The sequence below is a fragment of the Sturnus vulgaris genome, chromosome W (genome assembly GCF_052056855.1).
Source record: "Sturnus vulgaris isolate bStuVul1 chromosome W, bStuVul1.hap1, whole genome shotgun sequence".
NCBI classification, from domain to species: Eukaryota; Metazoa; Chordata; class Aves; order Passeriformes; family Sturnidae; genus Sturnus; species Sturnus vulgaris.
The window spans coordinates 63742614-63756686 of record NC_142282.1 but is presented as its reverse complement, the minus strand read 5'-3'; the positions used below and the strand labels follow the sequence as shown (position 1 = coordinate 63756686).

At 44.3% G+C, this 14073-nt stretch overlaps 1 protein-coding gene and 1 pseudogene across 1 annotated transcript in view; one reads left to right on the top strand and one right to left on the bottom strand.

Moving 5' to 3' along the window:
• Positions 1-14073, bottom strand: part of LOC148220292 (ubiquitin-conjugating enzyme E2 R2-like) — a 128771-nt gene that overhangs the window by 26285 nt on the left and 88413 nt on the right. The window contains exon 3 of the mRNA XM_088155562.1: positions 4074-4171. Coding sequence (XP_088011688.1) covers positions 4074-4171 — 98 coding nt within the window. The remainder of the gene's footprint in view (positions 1-4073; positions 4172-14073) is intronic.
• LOC148220294 (uncharacterized) lies at positions 5365-9761 on the top strand (annotated as a pseudogene).

Sequence of the window (14073 nt, the reverse complement as noted above, 5' to 3'; positions counted from 1 at the left end):
GCTCCGCTCTCCCTCTCCGCCGCCTCGTCCCGCCCGCCCGGCCCGCGCCCTCTTCCGTGCCCATGGCCGAGGGACAGCGGCAGCCCACAATCACAGCGGGTCGGTCGCGCCCAGCCCCCGCCGCTCCGCCTCACTCCCAGCGGCTCCATCACCCCCCGCGCCGCTCCCTCCCCCCCCCCCCCCCCGCAGCATCCATGCACGAGTCCAGTGCTGCAGACAGAAGGGGGGGAGAGAGGGGGTGGGGGGACGGCAAGAACTGCTTCTAACCACATTGCTGGGGGCAAACGGAGCGAGGGGACATGAGCATGACATCAGATTCAGCTCAATTCTCACAGTTTTTGTATATTAAGTTAAAGGTGTTTGTCTTTTGCATTGTTGTCAAAAAGATACATTTTGTTTTCCTTTGTTTTCATTTTTATTAATTCTCTCTCTTGTTTGAGCAGGTCTCCTATGACCTGACCCTGTGTTATCTCATAGTTTTAAGGGGTGTTTTTCCAGAGTTCCAAGAAAATTATCTGAGCCTCATTGAAAGTCTCTTCTGAATTGCAAGTCTTATGGTTTTCTCCAAGTGTTATTAGAGAAGTATTCGAGCAGCCTGTCCTGTTCGAAGCATCTCTATCCTGAGGGAAAACTTTGGAGAGAACAAGCTGAGCTGCTGAAGGGATTTGGTTTCTCTCTCATCCTGAAATGTTTCATTGTAACCTTTGTTCTTAAGAGTCTTGCTTTAAAAAAAAAAAAAGTTAGGGAGTTCTCTTCCAATTAGAATTTCGGCAGTGGCCAGGCCTTAATTCTACCTGGAAGAGAAACTGTGTAAACCCAGGTGTTTTCTACATCAAAGTAATACTCCAGTCGTTTTGACTTGGCAATTTGTCCCTGTCAATATGACAGCTGAAGCTGATTTTGGGGTGAATTCGATGTTCATCATCCGGAGATGATCATCTAATTCCTCATTGAATCAATGCTTGTCAGCTGTTTGCAGACTCTGGGATGATGACATAGTGTTTTAAGGATTTATGATTATCTAATTTTATAAATTAATGTCTATAATTTAAAATATTGTTGATTGTTGTATCTAAATTATCCGTAATTATAAGTTTCTAGTTTTACTACATATATTGTTGAAGGTCCATTTCCTCTAATAATTTGAAGCAAAGAGTTTGCTTGTATTCATACAGGACCCAAGTGGATTCCAGCAAAGAATGTGAAACCTTATCAAGTGCAAGAAAGTGCTGACCACGCCACAGTGAATAAGCGGGAACACAGACGTGAACTATCAAAGATTTCTACTTGCACCTGATGTCTTGTGTTTTACCTGTAGAAGATTGTGAACTTTGGGTTGTTTTTTTTTTAAAAAAAGAGGGGGAGTCAGTGGTATTGTAGAATTTTGTTTTGTAATAGTTTAAGGGAAATAATGGGTTTTTTGATCTTATGCTATGCTTTTGCTGCTTTGCTTTGTTCACTATTAGTAGTGCAGATTTGCCAATTAGCCAACTTAAAAATGCTTATGTAACTTTAATTAATGTATTAAGTTTAAATGTCATATGTCTGTCCAAGACAACCCCAGAAAAACTGTTTTTCACTTGTTTAGCTATCTCTGTAGTTATATTGTTAGTGTTATTTGTGATTTATATTGTTATTTGTATTGTTTGTATTTGTACTGCTAGTTATATTGCTAATGCAAATTTGTGTGTGCTTTGCCATGATAGCCACTTGCTACTGAATAAGTGAAGTTTTGCTTTGATAACCACGTGAAAGGAGCAGGGCTGGCCAAGACCCTACTGAAATCACCAAGGGCAAGACTGGGTTGGCCTCTGTGTTTGCCACCAAGAAGATTTTTAGCTCTGCTGCTGGATGCAAACGAGTAGGCGTTGAGCGGTGGGGACACACGCCATGCCAGACCTTGATAAGAAAGATAGCCTTCTCTGCTACCAGAAGGCCATCCAGGAGGAAAAAATAGGCCAAGTAGCCTGCAGATGATGAGTCACAGAATGATTGAGGTTGGATGGTTTGTTTGATAGATTAGATTGATTGAATATTAAGGAATCTTTGTGGTTCAAAGAGGAGGGGGAGATGTTGGAGTCAGTAAGTCAGGAGTCTGATTTCTTCAGGGAGAGATCAGAATGCAGGGATTGAGTTGAAACCTTTAGATGGATTGAAGTATATTAGGCCTCTCACTTATAAGGCAGAGGTGAAGATGATGTGCTTCTGCAATAAATAACTTTATAGCAACTATTAGCTGCTTCGCTTTTTAAACAATAGAAGAATAGGCCCGACAGTAGCTAAAATCCTTTGCAAAGCAAGCTAAAGCACGGTTCCTCACACGGGGCGCCAAAAGTGAGGTTTCGGAGAACCTCCGGGGTGCCTCTTGTGCACCCACACTGTCGGGCCTATTCTTCTATTGTTTAAAAAGCGAAGCAGCTAATAGTTGCTATAAAGTTATTTATTGCAGAAGCACATCAGTCTCAAAAGCAAAAACAAAGCAAAGCAAAGCAATGGCATAAAGCAATGGCAAAGCTGCAGTGGCAAAATGCAATGGCAAAATGCACATGGCATAAAGCCATGGCATAGAGCACCAGCTCTCCCTGATGCATGTTCTTTTATAGAAACTTTCCAGCTAGCTAAGACACAAACTCAGACCACTACTTCTTAACCTATTAGAATTCTAGTTTCTTAACACACCAGGCTACGTATAGATTATGTTCATGGCCTATCTTGTTCTAACTGAAAAATGTAAGCAATATTCTTAACTCTGTTATGTCTGAAGCTAGGTTCTTGGAGCCTCTAAGATAACACTAGCATGTTTTTCAACCTTCACTAGAACATGTACTACTTCTCAGGCATCTAAGACCTTTTGCTTACTAAAAGCACTTAAAACTTATTCCATTTACTTACTTATTTTCTCTCTCTTATGTTACAACCTAAATCTTCACCTCTGCCTTATAAGTGAGAGGCCTAATATACTTCAATCCATCTAAAGGTTTCAACTCAATTCCTGCATTCTGATCTCTCTCTGAAGAAATCAGAGAGACTCCTGACTTACTGACTCCAACATCCTGCTATGTTAGCTCTAGTTCAGCACTTTGCAGTGTGTGTTACAATCATATTTCAAGGGTCAAGAATCCATTGAATCCCCCTTGCTAGATCTTTGCTTTGACAGAGTCTCTTTTCAAATGAATTTTGTGAAGCCAAGTTAGATGAAAGCTGAGTTAAACTGACAGACGATCCTTTTCAAATCACTGTATTCCCTCAGGTGTCCTGATATCCTTACCTGTATTTACCAATAAATAACAGATTTTAAGTTGAGGAACCAACATGTAATAAATTTGAGAGCAAGAATAATTCTCATATGATAAAAATCTAGAGGCAATTATTTTAACCTTATTTGGATAATAAATCAGATTAAAATGTTAGAACGGAAAGTACCTTACTTCAGGGTTTTTTCACTACATCACTTACTACTCCAGCTGCACGGGTAAACTGCTACTTGATATGAGTTTTTTCAGTTCTTTATTGGCAGTGTCTTGTAATGAGAATGAAATTAAACTCGTGTTTAAAAAGAAAAAAAAAGACAGATCAGTCCAAAATGCCTCTAATACTTAGTGATCCTTTGGGTCTTTCTGTCAGGAAGAAAGCTACCTGGCTAACTGCTCAAGATATCACACTGCAGGACAGGAGACACACAAATACTGTAAGGCAAACAGCAGGCAGGATTATGAACAAAATTACTCCTACTGGGCACAAATACCCAAAAATGTTCTTTTCCACTAGTGGTATCTTGGAAGAGTTTGAAAACCCTAACTATAGGATAACAATGACTGGGGAGGGGCAGAAAAATTGAAATCAGTTGCTTTAGGAGCATGAAACCCTGTGAACAGGACAGATTTCTCCATCATCAGGACACTTCAGCATCAGCACTTCAGACAACTTGATAAGTCTGGTTCCCACCCAGTTAAGGACCTAAAGATCCCAAAGTCTTGAATTCTGTTCCAAAACTTTCCCAACACAGGCCTTAGTCTCAGAGAGAGATCACAAGCCTTTGAGGTCACTGTTGTACATCACAGATTCACAGTTACCTGACATTTTGGGTAGGGTTCCACCTCTCAGAGGGCAGCTCTCCACTTTGTGGGTCATCTACAGGTGGGTGAAGAATTGAAATACATACATCTCCATTCTGCAAGACAGAAACAAAAGTTGAGAATAGCCTGGCTTGAGGCAGAGATTTGATGACACAACCAGGCCAGCTGACCCAAATGGACCAAAGGGATATTCCATACCATATGGCATCAACTCACATATAAAAGCTAAAGAAGGGGGACATTTGTTATTGGCAATATTTGCTTTCCGGAGCAACCACTACACGTGTTGAATCCCTACTTCCTGGGAATTTGCTGGACATCACTCACTGATGGAAAGTAGAGAATAAAATCCTTGTTTTGTTCCCCTTTGTTTGTGTGTGTGTAATCTCTTGCTTTTGCTTTAGTAAACTGTCTTATCTCAACCTATGAGTCATTTTCCATCTTATTTTCTCTCCCCTGTCCAGCTGGGAAGGGGGAATGATAGAATGGCTTGGTGGGCACCTGGCATCCAGCCCAGGTCAACTGACCAGTCCTTTTTAGTGGCAAACAAAGGCAGTTATATATATTGCATGTTATAGTTATAGTACTTATTAAGTAGCAAGCTCCTGTGTGAGACATGGAGATTGTCAGCTGCACTGCTTCTCTCTTTATTTTGCTGAGTTTGGGAACATGTTACTACAAACGGCTTTGTGCTTTGCCATGGCATTGATGGCCTTGCTGTGCTGGGGGAGTTATCTTGTGGAGAAGATGAGGGAATACATCTCCCAGCATGGATTTGGGAGGAGCAGGTCCCACCTGACCAACCAGATCTCCTTTTATGACCAGGTGAACCACCTGGTGGATGAGGGGAAGGCTGTGGATGTTGTCTACCTGGACTTCAGCAAAGCCTTCGACACTGTTTCCCACAGCATACTTCTGGAAAAGCTGGCAGCCCATGGCTTGGACAGGTGCACCCTTTGCTGGGTTAAGAACTAGCTGGATGGCCAGGCCCAGAGAGTGGTGGGGAATAGTGTTGCATTGAATTGCCAGCCAGTCACTGGTGGTGTTCCCCAGGGATCAGTGTTGGACCCAGTCCTGTTTAATATCTTTATTGATGATCTGGATGAGGGGATCAAATCTACCATTAGCAAATTTGCAGATGACACCAGGTTGGGAGGGGGTCAATCTGCTGGAAGGTAGGAGAGCTCTGCAGAGGGACCTGGACAGGCTGGATAGATGGGTCAAATCCAACAATATGAGGTTTAAAAAGACCAAGTGCTAGGTCCTGCTCTTTGGTCACAACAACCCCATGCAGAACTACAAGTCAGGAACAGAGTGGCTGGACAGTGGCAAGACAGACAGGGACATGGGGGTACTGATTGACAGCAGGCTGGACATGAGTCAGCAGTGCGCCCACATGGCCAAGAAGGCCAATGGCATCCTGGCCTGTATCAGCAATAGTGTGGCCAGCAGGACTAGGGAAGTGATTCTTCCCCTGTACTTGGCACTGGTTAGGCTGCACCTTGAATACTGTGTCCAGTTCTGGGACCCTCAATTTAGGAAGGATGTTGAGATGCTGGAGCATGTCCACAGAAGGGCAACAAGGCTGGTGAAAGGGTCTAGCACACAAGTCCTATGAGGAGCGACTGAGGGAGCTAGGGTTGTTTAGCCTGGAGAAAAGGAGGCTCAGGGGAGACCTTATCGCTCTCTACAACTACCTGAAAGGAGGTTGTAGCCAGGTGGGGGTTGTGCTCTGCTACTGGGCAACCAGTGACAGGACAAGAGGACACAGTCTTAAGCTGTGCCAGGGGAAGTTTAGGCTAGATATTAGAAAAAAATTCTTCACAGAAAGAGTGGTACAGCATCGGAATGGGCTGCCCAGGGAGGTGGTGGTGGTGATGCCTTAGGATTTAGCTTTTATATTTTTCAGATCCTGTACTGCTTTAGTGTGGGACACATATTGAGAAAGTAAGAAAATTACAGCCTGAAAAATATTCCAGGCTGGAGCTTTTCAGCTCTGTTCCCAGCTGATAAGCTGGTCCAGCTCAAGGCTAGGGAGAATTTCTCCCAAAGTAATAATTTAGTCAAAATAAAAAAGAATTAATAACAAAATAAAACACCTGTTGTGATACATAACCAAACCCTGAAAAAAAATATCTTCTCTCTAAACCAATCACCTTTTCTCTACTCTTAAAGTTACGAGTCATGCTATAAAACCAAGTGTGTTTCTAAATAAATTTATCTTCTTCTTCCTATCATGAAAGACAACCATGTAACTGTACATCTTATTTCCACCGCACTTAAAGGGTTAAAACCCCTTTCCACAGCTACACTTTAGTGTATAACTTAAGACAAGGAATTGAAGAGTAAAGAATAGTTCATCAAAAACCAAGACAATAAGAAATGCCTGACATTTACTATGCTTGCAAAATTAAGGAAAGAGGCAGACTAGTTTGTGATAAACAGAGCCAAAACTTGCAAACAGGGTGAGGGATGCAAGGCTACCAGTGATAAGTGATAAATCCAAAACCCTAAACCAACAAGAACTAATCTCAGGGTCTGGAATGTGCCCAAAAAGCTAAAACGCATGCTCCAAAGACAAAGTTTAAAAGTTCAAGTGCAATAAAGAGTTTAAAAGCCTTCATCAAAGACCCCTGACAACCTCTAAATAAAAAAGACTCAAGCGCAAAAGGACTTTTAACTCATTTTAATACGAAACGAAGGTAAGCAAGACTAGGCAGAGCTAAGACATGAATATGTATTAAGCATATTGTGTAATCCTAAGCTTTTAAAAAATAAATAGAACAGTAGTTTAGTTTCAGTATGCATGCTTTGGAATAAATTATCCCTATGCACCTCAGCGCTAAATAAATGCATACCTACTTTATAACTCTCATTTCTCACGAGTTATAGTCTTTTCCACGTATCAGTTGGCGAGCGTATCAAACTCCAAAACTCCATGGCCTGTCAGGTACTGTTCTCCCATTTTATTCGGACAAAACAATTCCTCTCTAGGCCTGAAACTCAAGGACACCTTACTGTCTCAGGCATCGAAAAGTATAAACAAAAGTGAGTTGGGGGGACAAACTGGGAGTATATGACTTTATTATCCGAAGCTGTAATTGGAGGATTAACTCCTGATATGTAAATGGACAAAACTTATATCTGTCTGAAAAACTTGTGATCATTGTCCATCTTGGGTGTAGCCTCTTGGGGACTTTGACTGCCCAAGGTGTACCTATTGAAGGCTTTTAATAACTATCTGCTTTTATTTTCTTAATCTTGTCTAGCATCTGTTCCAGGTAGCCACTCCAAGGCATCAGTGGAGTCACCATCCCTGGAGGTGTTTAAGAGAAGACTGGATGTGGCACTTAGTGCCATGGTCTACTTGACAAGGTGGTGTTAGGTCACAGGTTGGACTCAATGATCCCAAAGGTCTTTTCCAACCTAGTTGATTCGGTGTGATTCTGTGATTTCCCTCTCCCTACCTTAGATTAATGTGGATGGCTTTATTATGTAGGCTCCTGAGGTCCTTGTTCATTGTTACATGATATGTTTAATACCACTAAATAATACTTTTAGCATATTATGGGGTTTGTGGAATCTGGTGTTGTCCTGGTGTAAGAGAAAACAAATTTTGGGTGATGCAACATTGAAATGTGCCCTGAAGCACCTGGTCCCTGGATGGCAGGATTTGGACAGATTCCCAGGGCGGTTATCACCTCCCATTACCTGGGACTTTGCATCTGAACAGGTAATCAACCCTGACAAACTGACCTGTCACCTGATAGAAGGATGCCTTGCCTACCCCAATGAAAGCCAGCAGCTTCTGACCAGATACTGGGGCCTGGCCTGTGCCCACTGATCCACAGTTCAGTACTCTCAGAGGACTGTAGTTGAGACGGGAGCCCAAACTGCATTAGAGGACACTATGGTTGAGACAGGGACTCAAACAACTACAGTAATTGTCCCAGTAGTGAAAAAGAAAAACTGGACAAAGAGAACAACACATCCATACATACCATTAATTAAAAAGGGAGGAAGAGGAGGAGGAAGAATCAGGAAAGGAAGCGTCTGATCAAGAAGCCAATCCTTCAGCAAAGAAATTGGAGAAAGGAGTGAGACAATTCAAACAGGAAACCAAAGTTACTCGGTCCCTGACCTCATCAGAACTTTGAGACTTGCGAAAACATTACAGCCACTAGCCAGGTGAGCTGATTTCTGCCTGGCTGTTTCGATGCTGGGATAATGGGGCTGGCAGTCAGGACATAGAAGGTCATGAAGCCAAACAGCTGGAATCCCTTGCTAGAGATTGTGAAATTGGAAAAGGGGCAGCAATTTGCAGCCTCTGGAGATGGCTCTTCTCAAGTGCGAGGGCAAGAGTTGGAGTGTGTAAAACAGAAGCCTCTCTGAGTCCCTCAGAGAGAGAACAGAATGCAAGGATTGAATTAAACCCTTTAAAGAAATTAAAGTATATTAAGCCACACAGACATGAAGTAGAAGTCTTAGTTTTAAGTAAGTAAGAATATGCTTTAAGTGCCTTAAGACAGTAAAAAGCCCTAGAATCGAGTATAAAGTTCAGGCCCCATTGAAAGTTCAGAAACTTAGCCCCAGACATAATGAAAACATAGTAGAAATTGCTTACATTTTCTAGATAGAACAGATAGAGCCATCTACGTGAATAGATAGAACTATATGCATAAGTTATGTGTAAGAATTAACACTACTTTAGTTCTACAGAACTAGGATTCTAATAGGTTTAGAAGGAATGTTTTAGGTTCATGTTTTTAGCTCATTGGATGATTTACAAATAAAAACCCTTGTATTGGAGTGAAAAAACCACCTCTATCCACTGCCATCATCACTACCACCACACACATGGAAGAAGAAGAACAAGAAGTAGAAGAAGAACAACAACAACAACAACAAGAAATACCAGGGAGCTGATGTCTCTGCTCAGGACTCTATGTAAGAATGCTTTAACATGGACTTTAACATTCTGGACTCTTTGCCTTTGAGACTGATGTGCTTCTACAATAAACAACTTTACAGCATCCAACAACTGCTCTTGTCTCTTTGAAGACCTAAACCCATTAATAACTCAACAGGCAAGAGATCCATTTAAAGAAGATCCTGCGAATTCCCCAGGGAAGTGGTCCACTGCAGATGAAGGTATCCAGTACTTGAGAGAATTAGCAGTGCTGGAAGTCATCTATAGTGATCTAAAAAGCGACAGGGTCTCTAAAGATCCAGAGGATGTCCCTTGCACACAGACCATGTGGAGGAAGGTGGCTCAAGGCACCCCTGCATCATATTCTAACAGCTTGGCAGCAATATATTACCTGCAAATAGATACACCAACTGTGGAGAGAGCAGCTTCGTGGCTCAAAAACTGAAGAAAATCTTTGTACCTCCTCATCCCTACAGGCCAGTGCCTCAGCTGTCAGGATCTGCCCAAGTGATCGGTCCTCTTCTGCCCTAGTCAGAGGGAAAGGAAGCCTCAGGCACATGCTGCATGATGTACTCTGGTTCTTCCTGTTTGACCAGGAGTTGGACATAAAATGGGATGATGAACCCACCTTTCAGCTGGAAGCTCATATATGTGAACTGAGAGGGAAAAGAGCTGTTAAGAAGGGATCATTCAAAATGACCGTCAGTATAGTTCCAGCAGAGACACAAGAAGGCAATCAGCGATCTCCCACATAGAAGAACTGAAATCATGTCCTTTGACCCTGGTGAGGGGACTTCTGATCTGACATTGCAAAGGTCAGACACCAAACACTCTAGTGAGGAACATGAATGGAGGGTCCCTGCCTTCAGTCAGGAGGAAGAAATGGATGACCAGATATATCAGATTATGTGGATTCCATGGCCTGGCATGCCAGATCCACAGAAGTGTAATCTCTGAAGTGAAAAAAGAATTTTCTGTATTAGAGGCGGAGGTGAGTGGGAAAAGCACTCCATTGTGACTAGCCCAGAGGCCCCTTGTATCCATGGCATCAACTGCCTCAGGAGAGGGTACTTCAAGGATCCAAAGGGGCACCGATGGGCTTTTGGTATAGCCACTGTGAATACAGAGAAGATCAAACAGTTATCCACCCTGCTTGACCTCTCAGAAGATCCCTTCATTGTGGAAGTGCTGTGAGTTGAAGACCAGCAGGTACCAATTGCTACCAGGACTGTTGCACTGGTGGCAATATCGCACCAACTGAGACTCCCTGGCTCCCATCCATGATCTGAATCATTGACTGGAGACCCAAGGAGTGATCAGCAGAACTCATTCACCTTTTAATAGTCCCATATGGCCACTGCAAAAGTCTGATGGAGGGTGGTTAACAGTAGACTATCGTGTCCTGAATGAAATACCATCACCACTGAGTGCTACTGTAGTAGACATGTTAGAGCCCCAATATGAACTGGAGTCAGAGGCGGTCAAGTGGTGTGCTGCAACTGACATTGCTGATGCATTTTCCTCAACTCCTTTGGCAGCAGAGTGTAGACCACAGTTTGCTTTCATGTAGAGGGGTGTCAAGTACACATGGAATCAACTGCCTCAGGGGTGGAAACATGGCCCTACCATCTGTCATGGATGGATCCAGACTGCCCTGGAAATTGATGATGCCCCTGAATGTCTACAATATAATTGTGTGGGGCAAGAAGGCAGAAGAAGTGAGCTCAACTGGGGAAAACTAATTGCCCAGGAATTCTGGAAGAGATTATAGACTGGCCAGAAGGCAGAGATTTTGGAGCATTGCCTGAAAAGGTGACTCTTGCCCAAGAGGCATCATCATATAATGAGTTACCAGAAAACAAAGGAGCCTTTGTACTATTTGCTGATGGATCCTGCTGTGTTGATAGGTGTTGAGAGTTGAATTGTTCCCTTTTCTTTCCGTGGAATTTTTCCCATTGTAATGCTAAGTATTTATGGCTACACCTTCGTAGCAATAGTTTTCTCTAGCAGGGGGTGGGGGATAAAGGGACACCGGAAAAGGAAAGGTGGGACAAGGGCCTGGGCTCTCTCTCGTTCTCTCGCTCGCTGGTGGAGTGGAAGGAAGATGGCCGGGGCTCCTACCTAGCATCCTCTCCGCCATCCCAGCTCCGGGAGCCACATTCCCTGTTGTTGGATATCGCTCTGCTGCCTTCCCGCTTCATCCTGCTACCTCCAGGAACTCTGCTGAGCACCATGACCGACACGGTGAGGATGGAGTCACTCCTCCATCCCTGTCACACCTGGGTCGCAGCTGCCATCACTCGAGCCCTCTTCAACTGCGTGAGACCGCCCTGTTATTCCTACCTCCCATATCTTCTGCCTGAATGCCCCTGATTTGAAACTATAATAATTGGAAGGGAAAGGGTTGCACTCTCCATCTCAGGGAAGGGGTTCTTGCCTTTCCTTAGAAAATACCTGTCTTTCAAACCGAGACAGATTTTGGCGCCCAAGGTGGGGCACTGCCTGAGGGCATTGAGAGAGGGGTGGAAAAATAATAACAGTTCTTGAGTTACCCAAGCTTGTGTTAGGTGGAACTATGTTGTCCAGTTTACCCTGGATTGGCCTCCATGTGGTCACTGCTATAACTGTCCCATTTGCAAGCCCTTTTTTGAACATGAGTCTCATAACCAAGGTTACTATGGCTATCATCCAGTTCATTTTGTGGGTTAATCAGTTAAGGAATTCATGGATTTTTAATTTTCTCTGGAAGATGGCCACATGGATTCAGAGCTATCACACTCTAAGTGTTTGTTTCTGGGGCTACTTCAATAATGGTACTTATTATGAGGAAATGACAGCAGGCTAAATTTTCTCCCAACCCATCACACAGTTTTTGAAGTCCACCCCACCAGTCTTCAAGGGGTTCAAATCCACTCTAAATGCTAATGACATTATACTGTGGCTGGTGTTGCTGATATCCCTGTTAAACCTGTTCTATTTAACATTCAGAGATAAGGGAAGATTGACTTGGATAACAACCCTGATACCTACCCCAAGAAATATTAATGCTTCCCCAGAGCCTGACCCTGTTCCAGAGACTAGGGATGTTACCCCAGAGCCTGACACTGCCCCACAGCCCACCTCAAAAAGGAACCACTCAGAGTGGGTGGGGGTTCTAGTGAAGGAGATACATGAGATGAGCCAGATGCTGAAGGAGTACCTTTCCCCAGCTGGTGAGAAACCCTCCCCCTGACTTAAAGATGGAAAGCCTGATGGTGCAGCAGTGGAACCCACGGACGTTACATCTGTCCAGGTTGCAGCTGTACTGCAAGGGCACTCACAGCCAGCAGCAGTTGCCCCTGTGGAAACTAGGAAGTCTAAGATGAAAACAAGACACCTAGATAATAAGGGTCAGGAAGGAGGACCCTCATAACCAGCAGGGGAGACAGAGGTTGAGATCATCACCGAGTCCCTGTTGTATGAGAGTCTCCATAATCTGTGAAAACACATTGTACGACAGGGCCATGAGGCTTTTACAACCTGGTTAGTGTGGGTCTGGGACCTTATGGGTACAGGTGTGCAACTGGATGGTACTGAGGAAAGGAATTTAGGATCATTGACCAGGTATTTGTAAGGGAGCTAGGCCTCCTTTCCCTCTGGGAGTGGCTTTTAATGAGTATGAGAGAGAGGTTTGTCCACAGAGAGAGAATGCAGGAGCACCACCATAGAATGCGTTGGAAGACCCTTGAGGAAGGGATCCAACAGCTGAGAGAAGTGGCAGTACTGGAGGTGCTCTTTGGGAGGGATGGACAACATGACAATGACCCTGACAAGGTCAGGTGCATAGGGCAGATGTTGTGGAATCTGGCAAACCTAGGGCCAGCTCAATACACCACTTTATTGCAATGATTAATGCTGATACCAAGCAAGTGACAGTGGGTTCTGTTTCCAACAGGCTCAAAAATTTTGAGAGTATGATGACTGGCCCAGTGCAGGCTCATGTCTCTGCTGTGGTTAAGGAACTCAAAGAGGAGTTCTTGGGGGTTGAATTGTTCCTTTTTTCTTTCTGTGGAATTTCTCCCATTGTTATGCTAAGTATTTGTGGCTACACCTTAGTAACTATAATGTTCTCTCGCAGGGGGGTGGGTGGATGGGGGGAGACCGGAAAAGGAAAGGTGGGAGAGGGGTCCAGAGTGGGCTCTCTCCCTCGCTTCGTTAGTGGAGTGGAAGGAGGATGGCTTGTGCTCCGATCTAGCATCTCCCCTGACATCCCAGTGCCAAGATCCACGCTCCCTGCCATTGGACATCGCTCTGCTGCTCTCCCACTTCATCCTACTACCTCCGGACACTCTGCCGAGCACCACAACCAACACCGTGAGGGGGGAGTCGCTCCTCCATCCCTCTCACCCCTGGGCCGCTGCTGCCATCACTCCAGCCCTCTTCGACTGTGCAGGACCTGCCCTGCCCACAGCACCGGTAACTGAGCACAGGGAGGGCCTGGAGCCAAAAAGGGACTGGAACTGAGCTATACTGTTCTATTTTGTTGTCAATTTTTATAGCTGTTGTTGTTTCTGCTATTTTGCCTTGTTAGATATCAGTAAAGAACTGTTATTCCTATCCCCATATCTCCTGCCTGACAGCCTCTGATTTGAAATTAAAATAATTAAAAGGGAGGGGGTTGCACTCTGCATCTCAGGGAAGGGGTTCTCGCCTTTCCTTAGAAAATACCTGTCTTTCATACCAAGACAGGAGTTTAAGGAGGAGATGAAGGAGATAAGGGAAGAGGTGAGGAAAATCAATGCAGCACCAGTGTGAGTCATGGACCCCAAAATTAGAGCCCAACACCTCCCAGCTAGGGAAAGAGGGTACACTCCATGAGCTGACCTGTGGTTCTTTCTGCGTGACCACAGGGAAGACATGAGAAGGTGGGATGGGAAACCCACTTCTGTCCTGGCAGCACGGGTGCACCAACTCAGGGAGGAAAACACTAACCCAGGGATCTCCACTAAAGTGAAGGTAGCCTCAGCCTCCCATAACCAAGGTGCAAGGTATTACAGAAGAAAGGATGATCAGTCAGATCCTCTTAAA